This window comes from Chrysochloris asiatica, unplaced genomic scaffold, assembly GCF_000296735.1.
Source record: "Chrysochloris asiatica unplaced genomic scaffold, ChrAsi1.0 scaffold00018, whole genome shotgun sequence".
Lineage (NCBI taxonomy): Eukaryota > Metazoa > Chordata > Mammalia > Afrosoricida > Chrysochloridae > Chrysochloris > Chrysochloris asiatica.
This window is the reverse complement of record NW_006408536.1, coordinates 9992084-10009039: the sequence shown is the minus strand read 5'-3', so window position 1 is coordinate 10009039 and position 16956 is coordinate 9992084. Positions and strand designations below refer to the sequence as shown.

The following is a 16956-nucleotide window of genomic DNA, read 5'->3' as shown; positions in this document are numbered from 1 at the left end:
CAAAAAAGGAGGATTTCCCAGCCCACGACTTCCTGTTTGCAAAGTGCAAGTTCCCAAGTTCTGTTTGAGAAGTGGAGGGCTGCCTGGCCTTGGGAGTCTGAGATGGGAACCTGAGGGAAAAGCCTCCCTGAGTTGCGTTCTCCTACACAGTCCTGTCTCAGTCCCTCTTCTCTTTCTCTCTGCTTTCCTCCTCCAGCTCCTCCCTCCTCCTCCTCTTCCCATTTCGTCTTCCTTCAGCTTTGATTAATATGCAAGTCCATGCTCTGGAGTGCGGGCCACACTCTGGGGACCGCGCCTTCAGCCTTCGCCACCTCCCGGCTCGACCCTTAGCACCGAGAGGCCAAGCAGAAGCGACCGGAGGGAGGCGCGGAAAGAGGAGGCCTGGTGCTCGGGGCGCACAGCCTGGAGACCCCGTGCCAAGCGCCGGTCCCCACACACTTGGTCTGAGAAAGCGGCTCAGTGGCCCAGACTCTGAGATAGAGCTCGGTCTACGTGGCAGTGAGCCCTGGGACTTGGAGCGCGTAACGAAACGCGCTAAATTGTACCTGTGCGTGGCCTTTCCCGCCGCCGCCGGTCTATTCCGGGCCCGAAGCCGGTGCCCGCCTTCTCGCGGAATTCTCCAGAGGGGGGAGTGCGAGGGGAATCACAGCCGCTGCCTGCGAGCTCACGGCTGGCGCGCACACGCACACGCCCAACTTTGGCTAGCGGTCGGCGCCCTACTGGACTCCTCCGCGCCCCCGGCGGCTCGACACGCTAAGAGACCAGGATTCCTCCAGGTCTGAGATAAGGTGCCCCCACCTCACGCCCACATCCATGCTTTTGGAACAGAAGAGGGTTCCTGTTGGGAAGAGAAGGGACAACGCTACAGACTCGCTGGAAAGGCGTTTTTAAATACTCTCCGCCCGCGGGGGCGCCCGTGCCGACCGCCGCACCTGGTCCCCCAGACCCGCCAGTGACGACAGAAAGAGCAGGAGAAAGAAGGGAGGAGAAGGGGGACCCCAGCGACCGGCGGCTCTACAGCCAGACCATCTTTATCAGCACTTTAATTACTGGGGGACGGGGTGGGGAGGTTGGGGTGTGCAAAGCAGAACTGCCTAGCCCCAATCCACTCTGTTGTGAATCTAAATGAGGGCGCGAGAAAAGATTCTCCACGGACACATTTTGGGCGGACGTGTCACAGACGCACACCCAAGCTCCGTGGTCCCGCTAAAGCTGCAGTGTTTGGAGTATTTTAAATGGCTCTTACTTGAGAGGAGGCGTGATTTCCACGTTCGAGCGTCTTCGCTCCCCACCCCCTCTCGGCACCAGCAAGTGCGCGCCACCACCTGAGCCTGGCGAGAGCCTGGGCGCACGCAGTCTTCAGCCTCCTTCTTTTCTGCGTCTGGGGGACTTGGCTCTAAGCGGGTCCCCCCGGCGCCCCCCGGGAGAACTCTTTACTTTTTCTTGGGAAAACCAGGGCTATTTCTTTATTCATCTCCCGGTCTTCCCGGAGGAGGAGAGGGAAGGGAGGGGAGGGGCCCGCGCGGCGGGCCGGGCCGGGGGAGGGGACTGGGTGTAGCCTGGAAATATTCGTCCTCGTGTTCCCCTGCTGGCGCGCAGAGTCTCCTGGCCATAGCGCCGCCGCCTCTCCCCGCATTAACCCGGTCGTTGGCTTTGGGGTCTGGTGAGTGGGGTCATGAGGCGACGCGGGGGGTGCTCCGGGCCCCGCCCGGGCTGAGCTGGGACGCGACCGCGCAGCCCGGAGCCCCTCGGGCGGGGAGGCGGCGGGGTGGGGGTGTGTGGGAAGGTGCAAGATAGGGCAGGGTGGGGGTGACACGGAGGCCGCCAGGCTGGGGGGCTTTCCCGACCAGCGCTGCTGCGGGCAGAAGGGCGTGTCTCTAGCCCGAGGGGACCCTTCCGAGGCGCGGCGCGGGACTCCCCGATGGTGGTGCCGCGGCTCCGGGAGAGCTCCGGGTCTCGCCTTCGCCGCCGCCGCCGCCGCCGCCGCCGCCCGAGCCCGCGCCGAGCGTGCGCCTCGCCCTCCTCCCGCGCCCGCTCTGCTCTAGGATGCTGCGGCAGGTTCTGCACAGGGGCTTGAGGACGTGTTTCTCCCGGCTCGGCCACTTCATTGCCAGTCACCCGGTCTTCTTCGCCTCGGCGCCTGTGCTCATCTCCATCCTGCTCGGCGCCAGCTTCAGCCGCTACCAGGTCGAGGAAAGCGTGGAGCACCTGCTGGCGCCCCAGCACAGCCTCGCCAAGATCGAGCGCAACCTCGTCAACAGCCTCTTCCCGGTCAACCGCTCCAAGCACCGGCTCTACTCGGACTTGCAGACCCCTGGGCGCTACGGCCGGGTCATCGTCACCTCTTTCCAAAAAGCCAACATGCTGGACCAGCATCACACTGACCTGATCTTAAAGGTGAGAATGAAGCGGTCAGGGGCAATCTCTGCCGGTACCGCTGCCACGGTGGGGCTGACTCTGCGAAGGGGTCCGGGCTGAGTGCGTCGCCTCTCCCATCCCAGACTGCTGCAGGGGTTCCCCTGCACCGGGCGCCCCTCGGCGGCCTCCGGAACCTCCCAACCTCCTAGGAGGGGAGTGTCCCGGTCCGGGCCCTGTCTTACCCGCACCACTGCCGCCACCACCCCAGCAAGCTGCTGCTGCAACAGTTGGGGCGGCGGCGGCGGCCACGGTGCTGTGGTCGGTGCGCTTGTTTTGGTTGCAGTGGGTTTGGGGGCGGGGAGGCTTTAGGGGAACTGGGCCAGGAGCAAACAAAATAAGAAAAGATATTCTGGAAAGTCTGCTACTTGAGAACCAAATATTATGTTTGGGGAGTATTCAGCAAACCCTGTCCCCAGTTTTTTCTTCCTTCCTTGGGCCTCCCAGAGTGTTTGGGGTAAGGCTTCTTGGAGGGACAGGTAGAGGGCTGAGGAATATGAGATAGAGTGATAAGGAAAATACATCCCACCCACCCAGAAATAAAGAAGTGTGGTCCCTACCCTACTGCTCTCGTCCCTTAGAGCGAATATTTGTCTCCACCTTCTATGGTGGGCAAAGATGTTTGTAATCCGCAGTTACTCCATTTTCCACAGCAGATCCTCTCCTCTGAATGGTTAAAACTTCTTTGGGTAAAGAGGGATCTGGTATACCTTTATTTGTGTGCATTTGGGTGTGGGGGTGAGGGTGAGGAGCTGAGCCAGAAGGGTGAGGACAGAAGCAAGGTTATGTGACCCAGAGAAGAACACTGGCAACCCAGCAGCTGGTTGGAGGGTGACACTCCCAGAAACAGGTTGTACCATCAGCCCAAGGTGGGAATTTGATGTGAAAAGTGAGGTTCATGGTGATAACTTTCAGGAAGTTCCTAAGAAAAGCCTAGGAGTGAGGACTAGGCATGGGAAAGTGGACAATGTGGGAAAGAAAAGCAAAAAATAGGTATGAAGGTTCCATCTGAATCCCCAATGGGGATTGTGTGGCTTGTTTATTTAAGGTTCTCCTCTGGGGCTAGGGGGGCAGGCAGGAACCAGTCCCAGCTGGAACCCTGGTGCTTAGGAATTGAAGGTGCTGGTTACTTGTGGGTTTCCTTGTCTAGGGGACTAGAAACCAATTTGATTTCTCTTCCACTTATCCCAAGGGAAGTCCCATCAGTGAACCTGGGGAACTCTTTCCTCCTCTTTTCTTCTACAGGTAACCCTTCATCTCTGGGCACGTGCTAATTATTATATTATTTCCTCTCTGTTGACATGTTATCAATCAGCAATCAGTAACAAAGGGCATCTGACTAGGACTCTCTGGAATTAGGACCCAAACACTTTGGTGTGCCCCCTGATATGTTTTAATGGCATACAAATCATCACACTTGTTCACTCGCCACAGACCCTTCGAAACGTTAATCCTAAAATGTTTGTTTTTCTCATGATTATACTTCCCACAATGAAGTTGTGTGTGTGTTTTTTCCAATACTTCAGTGAACATTATTTGACACACAGATAAATACTATTCCAAATACTTTCCCAAGAAAACAGGTAGTAGATTCGTCACAGGCTTAAGGAAACTATCATTTAGCAAGTGCTGAAAGCTGGCCCCATTTTTTGATAGATGATCTACTAAATCATGCTTCTCCTTGTATTTTTTATTTTTCTGAGGTGATGTTTTCACTGGCCTTTTTTTTCCCCCCAACAAACTGTCACGCCACTGTGACGGGCTATCACCAGCTACATTCACTCTCAAGGTTAATGAGATATCAATGGGCACATCAAATCTTTTTTCAATTGGATTTCTTTTTCTCCTATTTGATGTTGATCAGTTTGGGGCAGAAAACCATATTATAAGAGAAGGGTAGGACTGGAGAGAGAGAGAGAGGCTGGCTTTGCTTGCCCTCATGTTAAAGGGTAAATTTAAATGACAGTGGTTGAATCAGTAGATTATTTCAAAAAGTGAGAAGGTTTCTCATGTTCTAGGTTTCTGGTTAAAATAAAAGTCAAGCTTGAATAGTGGTTAGAAATCATTTCTAGCCAATGGCTTTCTGGTCTAGTGAGTTCATCCAGCTCATAAAAATCTGGAATTATGAAACTATGGTATTCACCTTTGAATTTAAATTATAAGAGGGCTTCAAAAAGTTTGTGGAAAAATTCCATTCTCTTTTATTTCCATTTTCCACAAATATTTTAGAACCTGCCTGTATATCCGTCCTTTTTTCTTTCTCCATCCAATTTTTGGTGGGTGTGAAGCCAGGTAACAGGACAATGAAGCTTCAGTGGTCATGGTATTGTAAAGTGTGGAAGAGAGCGTTTAGTGGGCTTGGTTTTTTCTCTTTATTCAATTGGAGTTATGATGAAGACATGGCATTTCCAAAAGGTGTTAGGAGTGAGAATCATTGATGCTTGGTAGCTGGCATCAAGAATATCGTTGACAGTCAATACTACAAAACACCAAACAGCCCCTGCCAGTTTTATGCCATCCATTTAAAGGGAATGGATAAAGTGTGGGAATCTGGGTGGCACAGTGGTTCAGATGCTTGGCTGCTAAACAAGAGGTCAGTGGTTCTAATTCGCCAGCTTCTCCATGGGAACTAGATGCCGCGGTTCATTCCCAGAAAGATTTAGAATCTTGGAAACCCTGTGAGGGCTGCTCTAGCCTGTCCTGTGGGGTAGCTACGAGTCAGAATTGACTCAATGGCAGTGGGTTTGGGTTTGTACAGAAATTCTGCACAATCCTAGAGAGAGAGCCGTTCTCTTTCTCTCTCCAGGATTGTACAGGACTGCAGCATTTCTCAGGCCCTACTGTGAAATTGAGGAGTCCTGGGGTGGCACTGTGGGCTAATGCGCCAGACTGCAAAGACTTTTGAACTGCAAGGTTGGCGGTTCAAGCTCACCAGCTGCTCCTCGAAAACCCTATGCAGGATTGCTATGGGTCGGAACCGACTCAATGGCACTTCACAATAACAGCAACAACAACTATGAAATTGAAGAAGCCCTGGTGGCACCGTGGATTAAGCATTGGGCTGCTAACCACAAGGTTAGGTGTTCAAATCCACCAGCCACTCAATGGGAGAAAGATGAAGCTATCTGTTCCCATAAAGATTTACGGTTTCAGAAACGCTGAGGAGCTGTTCTAGTCTATCCTATAGGGTCGCTATGAGTCAGAATTGATTTCAATGGCGGTGGGTCGGTTTACTAAGAGACCAAAGGGGAAAAGCTTACAGGGCTCTATATGGTACTCAACCTGGAGAGTAGAACTCTCCACTAGCCATGGTTCTTTGTTGTTGCACCTAGTAAAAGAAGGCGTTCTTCTCTTTGGATATTAGTTCAGCTACTTTCTGATCAGAAAATAAACTGGGATAGGGGATGACAAAATATGAAAAGCCAGCTATTTGGAATGGAATTGAACGTATCACAGAAAAACATATCGACACTTGACAATCCAGTTGACCAGGTTTGGAGGAGATTTTTGTAATCTGGGCATGTGACATAAAATTTGATCCCCAAAGAGGAGAATGACTCTCCCTAGTAGGGGTCTTCTCTGAAGGCTTTAAGACAATGATGTAACTTTGGGCAGAAGTGGGTGGGACCTGATGGTGCTCATAAGGGATCAACCATTAATTTTTGAACTTCTTTAAATACATGCCCATCCTCAAAATCTTCATTTCACTTGAAGATTAAATTTAGCTGATAGTTATCATTTAACAGGAAATCCATGATCTCTTCTAAGAGCAAAATTCACTGTAGGGCTTCGTGTGCTTTTGCAGATACATTTTTGTAATCACTTAAAATGAAGTGTAAGAAAAGAAGGCTTTGCTGATAACTGATGTGTGTTGTGACCAAGGCAATACTGGATTTATTCCAGAATTGTCCATAGGATGAAGAATTAGTTTAGCCCAGTCCTTATAATAATGATATTACCTTCATACCATGTTATAGGCTATGGTATGTTAAACACAATAAACAGCTTGGGGTAGGCAGGAAAAGTGCTATTATCCCATTTCGACGAGGAGAAAATTGTTCCTCATAAATGAACTACTTAGCTATGGAAAAAAGACAAGAGCAGAACCCAGAACCCGGACCCAGGTTTCCTTTTACTCTGCCCAGTATTCTTTTCATTATAATTCACTGCCTCCTGGTGTGGTGCAGTATGATCAGCAAACCACAAGGTCAGCCCTTCAAACCTACCAGCTGCTTCTCGGAAGCCCTATACAGGTTGCTATAAGTTAGAACCGACTCTACGGCACTTAACAAGAACCACAGTGATAAAATAGGAGTCCTGGTGTGGCGCTGTAGGATAAACACGGGACTGCTAACCACAAAGTTGGTGGTTCAAATGAATCCGCCACTCCTCAGAAACACCCTATACAGAGTCCCTGAGTCAGAACCGACTCAACTACACTGAACAACAGCAACAATTAAATAAGCTACTTGAATGATGTAAAGTTTACATTTTTGTCACCCAAACGAAGTACAATTGACCAAGTCATATTTCATGCCATATCATTGTTCTAATAGTGGTAATTGAATCATAAGGACATTTTCCTGTGGATTCTGTCTGTTGTCAGTGAAAATTCACGTAGAGAAAAACTAAATGCCCAATAGTAAAGCATAAGATACTTATAATTAGCAATATACAAGGAGAGAGAAAGATAGACCATTTTACTGGAAGTTTTCTGTATGAATGAACATAGCTATTTTCTTGAACGCTTTTCATGGCAGGGACCAGGCATATTCAACTCCAGTATCTCACATAGCCTCTGGCACATGACTGTTGTTATTAAGTCGATTCTGACTCATAGCTACCCTGTATATGATTTCCAAGGAGCTGCTGGTGGGCTTGAACTGCCAACCTTGTGGTTTACCTGTCCAGTGCTTATCCTACAGCACCACACCAGGACTCCTGGCACGTGGTGGTGGTGTGCTGTGGAGTCGGTTCTCACTCAACAGCGACCCTGCGTAGGGTTTCTGAGGCTGTAAATCTTTACAGGAGCAGAAAGTCTCATCTTTCTCCCGCAGAACGACTGATAGTTTTGAACTGCTGACCTTGAGGTTAGCAGCCCAACTTATAACCACTATGCTACCAGAGCTCCTTCCTGGCACATGATAGGTCCTCAATAAATACTTGTTGAATGGCCTTGCCCGAGTTTAATCAAACATTTATGTGATGCTCAAGAAAGTTCAGTAGAAACTACTTTGAAATGTATTTTCAAAGTGACATTTTTATTATTACAACTTTATGGGCAGTGTTGTTGGCTTCTCTTTTTCCAAGATACCATCCTTCCTTTCTTTCTAACCTCTGCAGTCATATCAAAGCATAGTTCAGTTTTGAAGTTGGGTAAGGGCATTTACTTTATACAACCTCCTCTTTTTCAGAAGTAACTCATAGGATCTTTTATTCCAAACAAAGAAAAGGACACATCCTCATGCCACAAACATTCTTCCACTTACTGAGGCAAGCGGGGTGGGGGTGGGGGGTAGGGAGGGGAAAGGAATCTCCTTTGGTTCAGATACTGAGTTTCTGTTTCGCTTAAAGTTCTTATGTTTGAATACATGAAGTAGGACAGAGTTGCAAAACAAGATGAATAGAATTCAACTTGGAGTTATTTAATTCACACTTTTCAAGAAGGGCAGCATAATTACTAGCTCAGGGTAACTGGATCGAGATTGCTGTTTTTCCAAATAAAGTTTCAGGACTTTCAATCATTATGGGACTTGTCATCATTTCTTCCTCTACAATCGGTTGTTGTTGTTGTTGTTGGTAAGTGTCCTCGAATCAATTCTAACCCATAACAACACCCTGTATAGGGTTCCGAGAAGCAGTGGCTGGTGAACTTGAACCACCGAAATTTCAGCCTATGTTCTAGCTAGGAATGAGTTTTTACATATTTAAAAGACTGTGAAAAAATAAACCAAATCAGCCAACCAAACAAGAACAGCTAGCAGAGACTAATGTGGCTCACAAAGCTTAAAATATCCACTATCTGGTCCTTTCTCTATAAAAAGTCCCTATGCTGGTATTCCAAAACTCCTTTACTGAAGCGATTTCAGGCTGCTAACACTGTCAAAACAATCTCTAAGGCATGGCTCTCAACCAGGAACAATTTTAAACCCAGGGGACATTTGACAGTGACTGGAGATGTTTTGGGTTGTCACAACTGGAGGGGGGTGGCGATTACTGGCATCTAGTGGGCTGAAGCCAAGTCTGCTGCTAAACATCTCACAGTGAACTGAGCAGTCTCCGTACCCCACCCCCACCCCCAACACAGAATGGTCCAGTCCTCAACATCAATCAGTAGTTGGGAGCTTGAAAATCCCCGCTGTAAAGAATTGTGTGTTTCTTCTGTTTTTGTTAGGATTTTTTTCCCAGCTGCCTTTATTATGTAAATGAAAAATGCCAAAGAGAGGCTCACATCCAAAAATCCTATAGATTCTTGACTAGGAATAAATAGTATGACCTCTGAGATGTTCTTTTTGGAAATTGGGAAGAGACCAGATTTTTCAATAACCTTCCCCAAAATCCAGTTATTTTACTCCCTTTGAAAGCTCTGCCCCTTACCATCTAAATGCCACCTGAAAGGAACCCAAGAAACCAAATACAATTTAATTCCATGAATGGCCAAGTTGCTGAATTGACACTGGCCTTTGAGACTCGTCATTTAGTAGAGTGTCCATTATCTGCAGACCTGAGGCCTCAATTTGCACCAGTTGCTTCTGACAGTGTGTAAGGCTGCCCCACTGCTGAGGAGGCAGAAGGCAGAGCTTGACTATCTATTCTAGCTACTCTGCTTTTCAGAGCGTAAAATAACAAAAGAGCTTGCATCCAAGGAACATGGAATCAAAGAACCTTGGATTTAGATGGGACCTTAGAGGTCATCTGATGCCAGACTCTGGTGCCAAAATCTGCTCTTAGCATCTCAGGCTGCTTTGTCTGGTGACAAGTCCTGTGACACCATAGACAATCCAATCCCTTCAGTGAGTTACCTAAGTAAGAGATAGTCTTAGAAAAGGTAGAGCTCAGGCCTGAAAGGGCAGTATTTGTGCAACTGCTGAGCCAAAGCCAGTTGCCTTTTGCACAACATTTTTGCACTGGGGGAAAATTCAGGAGGGATTGAGAGTACCCTTTCATTCTCTTTTCATTTCATAAGAACTTCATCTAAATCTTCATCCATGTAACAGAGCTCCTCAAGTGCCTACTGCCCCACTCGACTCATTTAGATTTGGGGAGCAATCTTTTACTTCCCTGTGCAGATAATTGTTGAGAACAAACTCCTTGCAAACGTTCCAGCTTTTTAATGACATGTATATGGAGTCCTGGTGTGGCGCTGTGGGTTAATGCGCCAGACTGTGAAAAGCCATTTGAACCGCAAGGTCGGTGGTTCAAGCTCACCAGCTGCTCCTCAGAAACCCTATACAGGGTCGCTATGGGTCGGAACCAACTCAACAGCACTTAACAACAACAACATCTTGATATATGACAGTTACATGACACTTAGGGAAGTGTGATTATTTTTTAAGTTAAGAAAAAACACAAACAAAAAACCCCTGAGAGAGACCTCTCAGGATTAACCAGCCCTACAAACCTTGCAGAAGAATTGAGCATTAACTGGTAACTGTTTATGAGACATAGTAAGCTAAATGCAGCTGTTTCTTACCTAAGAGGATGCAGCCTCCCTGGGCACAGGAGGTCAGAAAATGCTAGATGTGGGTGATCTGGTCACCTCTGACCTTGTGCGATTCACCATATGGTATCTGACTTCAGGGCTCAGTGTAAGTCCCAAAGGATTCTTGAGATAGGTTTGAAGCAGACCTTTGAAGTCACCTGCTTGGTAGCACATCACAGCAAGCAGGTTTGTCTGCCGCACTGCCTGAGCTGCCAGCACCTACCCTGAAGGCCACGGAACTTCCGAGGAATACTGCCAGACTGACTTAATGACCAGCAAGGGAGGTGAGTAATCACTAACCTTTAAAAATAAAAAATTTAAAAAAAAAGGAAATCAACACCTATTGTTAGTTCTTATGGGAAGCCCTGAATAATATGTCCTTGCCTTCAACTGTAGAATTCCTATTTTGAACAGAGGGAGACAGTGAGAGAACAGAGTCTATTTTTGCCTTTGTGCTCTCTAAGAAATCCTCTCGAGAATATGGTTGCTGCAGTTTTTAAAAAGTTCCCCATTGTTAGGTCTTCAACTTTAGGTTTAATTCGCAGTTTCCAAGTACAGAGGAAACAAGAATTGGGATACCAACAGTTATCTTATGGGAGGGGTTGTTAATTATCAGGAAACACCAGTAGGGGAGTGGGAAGTAACATAGGAAGCAGCAAGAGTCCACTGTGGGCAACTGGAGATCACGAGGATACACTGCAGAGCTATGTCCAAGTCATCCCCTGTGGGCAAGGAAGCTGGATCTTTAGTCTTCAATTCCCCATTCGTCACTGGTTTATCTAGTAACGTCAGGGGCATTAAATTCTGTAACTTCCAGATGCTGTATGTGCCCCTACAATTTATTATTTTTAAAAATAAATAAATTGTAGGCCAAGAGTTGCAGTCATTTTCAGTTAAGTAGTGCTGCCATATAGAAGTGACTATGAGCTGAGAAATCTGCTACAAGGGTCTTATACACATCTAGGGCTAGAAATCTAGGAATCTAGGGCCTGGGTTCATACAAGATGTTCATCTCTTCATTCAATAAGATGCACGCGAAGCTCAGTATCTACATTGCAGACAAAGTGACTTAGTGTAATAGTTTAGTTATTCTTGAGTTTGAAAGGCAGCTACCATCTTCAATTTTGCTACTGGAAGCTGGTAAAGATGATTCTAAACAGGGCTAGACTCCCCCAGGATTTGCCTAGTATGCTGGTGGGTTTATATGCCAAACCCCGACATTTGAGTGACACGTATCCAGCCATTCTTATCTTTATGAACTCAGGAGAAGTCTGCAGGCCCATCTTCTCACAGCCCCAGTCTTCACACATCTGCTTTTGTTCTTCTCCTTCCTAGAAATGCCCTCAGTGCGCAGCACTTTAAGGTCTAGTTCATGTGCCACCTACGTCATGAGACCTCCCCAGACTTGTAGCTTCTTTTCTCCCGTAAATACATCTTTCCATTATGTTCACATTCCTTAATGCTTAGCTGGAGTCCCCGTGGCACTTTTGGATAAGCACAGGACTGCCACGTCGGTTTCAACCACAAGGTCAGTGGTTCATACTCACCAGCCACTCCTCAGAAACCCTGTACATGTTCACTATGAGTCAGAAAGAACTCAATGGCACTTAACGATAGGATAATCACTGAACTTCAAGGTCAGTGGTTCAAATCCACCAGAACCGACTCGATGGCACTAAACAACATTGTCCTTTTATAGTTTCTATCTATTGAACAATATCATAAGCTCTTCCAGGAGAGGAACAATGTCTGACATTCCCTAATCTGTCGTAGATAGAGCCTAGCATAGTGTGGAGTGTACAGCTCATGTTTAGTAAGTTGTTATTGGCTGATGGTTTACAGAATGGGAAATCTCTCTCTATTGAAATATTCTGGCCCAATATAATTTTTCCTGATAGCATGAACATGTGATTTCTTTAGAGCTGTGTTCATCTTTTATTCTTGACAGATCCTGATTTCAGACTTCCTCATAAGCAATATCTATTTTGCGTCAGTATCTGCTGACATTTACTTTATATGAGGAGAAATTCTTAGAAAAAGAAACACCTGACCGCCTCCTCTGATCCAGGTACAGTTTGGGAAGGCATAAACTTGAACACAAGTCTGGAGTGGTCCATTCCCATGCCCGAGAGTGGAATGTGAGAGGATGGAGTATTCTGTTCCCAGTGAGTACCCTCTGGAAGTCAGCTCGCCAGACTACAGATTCCCTTATAAAAAACACTGGTCACACTCATACTTAAATGTAAACATGAAATGCACTTTAAAAAAACAAATCAAGCATAGATGGTTTTTCCAGCTATAACTTCAGTGTTGAAGAGATCAACATTCAGATTTACCCTTCTAATGAGTGGGCCCAGTGTTATAGAAAGTATTCTAAGAGGTGATCTTAAAAAATTAAAAATCATGCTAGTACAAAATCAGTGAGTTTAATAGAAAAAGTAGAACTGCTAAATTTTTGGCATTGAATAAAGAAATTTCTTTGACCGTTCCTCCACAAGGCTGTCCTGCTTCACTAACACCAAGTCTGTCAATTTCTTCCAATCCTTTCAAGAAAAAAAAAAAGCCTCACTGCTCTAGAGCTATCGCCATTGTCAGTTTTTACTCAGAGCAGCTCTGTGTAGGGCTTCAGAGCAACTGGTGGGTTTGAACCACTGACCTTGCATTTAGCAGTTCAGTGCTTATCCTACAGTGCCACACGTTTGTGATATATGTTGTTGTTCTGAAGTGCTGTCAAGTTGGTTCCGACTCATAGCAACCCTGTATAGGGTTTCCAAGGAGCGGCTGGTGAGCTTGAACCACTGACCTTGCAGTCTAGTGCATTAACCTGCAGTGCCACACCAGGACTCCAATATATAGTACCTTAGTTCTGTGAGTTATTGGGTTTTGTTTTGTTCTTGTTTGGGTATAGTATTTAGGCAGGTAATCATAATGAGTAAAGTTTATTTGATACCTCTCAGACTTTAATTTGCACACAAATTACCTGGGCCTCCTTCCTGTTTGGTAGGTCTGGAGTAGGACTCACAATTCTACATTTCCAAAAAACAGGCAGGTGACGCTGATGATGCTAGTTGGTGGACCACACTTTGAGTGGCAAAACTCAGATTTAGCTGTTGGATTTGGAGTCAGGAAAGCCAAGTTCAAGTTCGAGTTCTCCTTAGTTTGTGACTTTGAAGCCGACTCCCTAGGAAGCAGATTCACTCATTTGCATTGGATGTGATATAGCATCTGCTATACCCACTTCTGGTAAGGATCCAATGAGATAAGGTATAGGAAGGCCCTATGTAACGAAACCCCTCAATAGGGTGTGTCATCATTACTATTTGCTTTGAAAATGACTGTTATTCCTTACATGGAGTCAGCTCTTTTAGAGTCATTATTGCCTGTTGAGTAAGTACACATGTTGGGATTTTTTTCTTTGATCCAACAGGCAATAATGGGTGTTCAATCTACATTCTCAATTCTCAGATTGGCAATTTGTTGGTCTGTAATGACTCCATTTGAGTCATTACAGACTATTGGATTCATCTCGCTGCTGAGCACACAGCTCCTCCTCCTCCTGCAGCAAGTTCTTAGCAGGCAGAGTTATCAATGGGTGGATTGCATTCCAGCTCATCAAGGTGGTTTCTTGGGGCTCAGCACCTCATCTTCATGCTTGAAGGGGCTTTACACACAAAGTCTTCCCTTGCCTGCTCAGGGAAATGTCTGCAATATTAAGCTGTCAGAGGCTGTATGAGCTCTGGTTTCAAGGTTCTCTTTGCCACTCCTTAAGTCAAACCAAAGGAGGGATTCGCTGGTAATTTCAGTGACAGGAAGGAGTCCTGATGAGGCAGTGGTGAATCGGCTGCTAATTGAAAGGTCGGGGGTTGGAACCCAGCAGCCACTATGTGGGAGAAAGATGTGGCAGTCTGCTTTTGTAAACGTTACAGTTTTGGAACTCCTGTAGGCCCGTTCTACTCTGTCCTAGACAGTCAGTCACTATGAGTCTGAATCAACTGGAAGGTAACAGATTTGGTTTGGTTTTGACTCCCTTAAGTCACATGACTACAGTGGTTCCCTGGGAAATCTTGCTGACATAAGTAAATCTGCAAGTACTTCAAAGAGTACAGGGTGGTCAAAATTGCCAGAGATCAGGAGAAACAGGCCGAGTGATCATTGTAAAGCCCTTTGAAACTGAAATGTAAATGTTGCTGACTGGGGAGTTTTGATCATTTAGGTCAGTGAGCTTCCCCACCCCTTAAAAAAAAAACAACACAAAAATTTCCTCTTATAAGGTCCTAAAATAAATATTATTTAGGCTCCAAATCAAACTGCTAAGAAGGTCCCTCTGTCTGGTTCTCTAGGCCTAAACTCTTCAAACAAAGCTAACCTCCTTGTAAGACATAGCAGTGCGTCTTAACAGTGATTGTGTTTCCAGATTCCCTGGGAATTGTGTTGCCATAACATATTCTGATTCAGTATGTCTGGGTGGGGCCTGAGCTGCACATCTAACAGATTTCTGGGGATGCTGATGTTACTGGGCCTGAAACTTCACTTTGAATAGAATAGTAGCTAAATACTCAACCTTTGTTTATCTTGACCATTGTTCCAAACTCTCAAGTTCTCCAACTTGAGCAGATATTTGCTGGAGGGCATGTTAAAAGAGACATTATTAGGCCCCACCCTCAGAGTTTCTGATTTCTGGGTCTGAGTTGTTGCTGTAAAGTGCCATGAGTCCGTTCCTACTCAGAGCAACCTTGTATAGGGTTTCCTAGGAGGGGCTGGACTCCTGGTGTGATGCTTATAGGATCAGCACTGGACTGTGAACCACAAGGTCAGCAGTGCCAATCCACGAGCTGCTCCTCAGAAACCCTATGCAGGCTCACTATGAGTCAGAACCAACTTGATGGCACTTAACAACACCAACAAGGAGCAGCTGGTGGGTTTGAACTGCTGGCCTTGTAGTTAAGAGTCTGGTGCTTATCCTGCAGCACCACACAAGGACTGTAGATGTGAGTTAGGGCCTGAGAATTGCATTTCTAACAGGACTCCAAGATGCCACTCTTCCTGCTGGTGCGGGAACCACAATTGAACAGCCACTGCTGTAAGGCATCTTAGTAATTAACTTTAAAAATGCAGTCTCTCCTATAGAAGCCGGCCAACAGCTACAAGCGGGGCGCTAAAGTTATTTGCTCAGCAGTTAATTCTGAATGATACTATAATAGCTATTGTGCCAAGAGAACTACATACATCGGAACCTTTTAAGTTTCCAGTTTAAGGCAAGTAGATTAGACAGGGAGCCTGCTCACTGCTTCTCTCCATGTGCTGGAGTTTAGGAGAAAGGGGCTGGATTGAGGAAAGGACACCCTGAAATGGAGGAGGTCAGATACCTCCTTCACACACACACAAACACACTAGGCTTCCTTTCTTCCAAAGGCTTCTCACATGGGGTCACCTGCCATCTGCCTTTTCAGGAACTTCCTTTAAAACAAACCAGAAGACACAGCAAGTACAAATAGAAGCTACATGTTGTGTTTCCCAGACACGAATTCAGCTGTGTAGCTGTCAGGGATGAGGTATCCACAGGGAGGACCCTGACAGCTAATTGTCAGTATCAACTACAGTTTTAGATCAGTTCTGATAGAGAAAGGTGAAGAAGAACTGGAATGAAGTTCAGTAAGTATTGACTTTGCCATAGTGGAGTGAACAGTATTTCAGAACTCCAAAGTTCTGTGTTTACATCAATTAATACGTTTCATGGTTTACCACCTTCAACACAGAACTTTGGGATTCTGAATCAATGCTCACTCCATTCTGCCTGAGCCACTTAACCTGTCCAGTGTCTCAATTTTCTCATCCATAAAATGAGGTCTACGATATCATCATCATGGGGTGGTGAAGCTAGATACAGATAATGTATGAGGGGACTTCCAGAAGTTCACGGAACAACCCGGAGACCAGAAAAACTAGATGGTGCCTGTCTCCCAATACCAACTACTCTGAAAGGGACCACGTTAGAAGGGCCTGGATAGAGTGGGTGGAAATGTGGAACAAAACTCAAAATCATAAAAAAGACCAGGCTTGCTGGTAGAACGCCCAAGACTGTGGTCCTTAGTCACTTATTCCAGGTCTGGAATAAGCTCACCCCTCAGCTCAACAATCACAGGTCTATCAGGGGAACAGTCAACACTAGGGAGATACCCACACCTTAGAGTAATCAACCTTTTGAGATGAAAAGGGCAGCATTTACTTAAGGACAAAGCTCAGAAGAGTTAGGAAAGAAGGAGGAATGGAATCAGGAAACGGAGGAGGTGGGATAAGTGACGTTCTATTGAGGTCATTGCAATCAGTGACGTGAAACAGAATGTGGATGGATTGTTGAATGGAAAACTGATGATCTGCTTTGTAAACCTTTACCCGATGCACAAAAAGTTTAAAAAAATATTTGTGCAAAAATTGATCGAAAGATAAATGGGATTTTTCCACAAAAATTTTTGAAGCCCCTTCATATGTGTGTGAACAAACCTTTTAAATTACAGTTGGCCTAAGACTACATAAAATCTGTCCGAATATCTATCTGCTCTGAATACACGTTTGAGACATGAGAACAATCCCCTAAGGAGTTTGAGGAGGGAATAGGCACCTTAGTCACCCAATCAACATGGTGTGCACCACCATCTCCTTGTATCTGTTTACAGTTTTCCTTTAAATGAGCTGTTGAAAATAAAAAGTAGCACATCCGATCATCCATTGTGTACACATCTACAGCTTTAACCTGCAGTTAAACTCAAAGCTCTAGTCGTCACTTCTCAAGGGCCTCATAACCACGGATGCCAGTATGGAACAGTTCAGATACAGAATAT

The 16956-nt window shown here is 46.0% G+C and overlaps 1 protein-coding gene across 1 annotated transcript in view; it reads left to right on the top strand.

The window, feature by feature from the left end:
• The first annotated feature begins 2044 nt into the window (after positions 1 to 2044).
• PTCHD1 (patched domain containing 1) overlaps positions 2045 to 16956 on the top strand; it is a 70845-nt gene continuing 55933 nt past the window's right edge. The window contains exon 1 of the mRNA XM_006835572.1: positions 2045 to 2397. Within this exon, the coding sequence (XP_006835635.1) occupies positions 2047 to 2397 (351 nt within the window). The 5' untranslated portion in view covers positions 2045 to 2046. The remainder of the gene's footprint in view (positions 2398 to 16956) is intronic.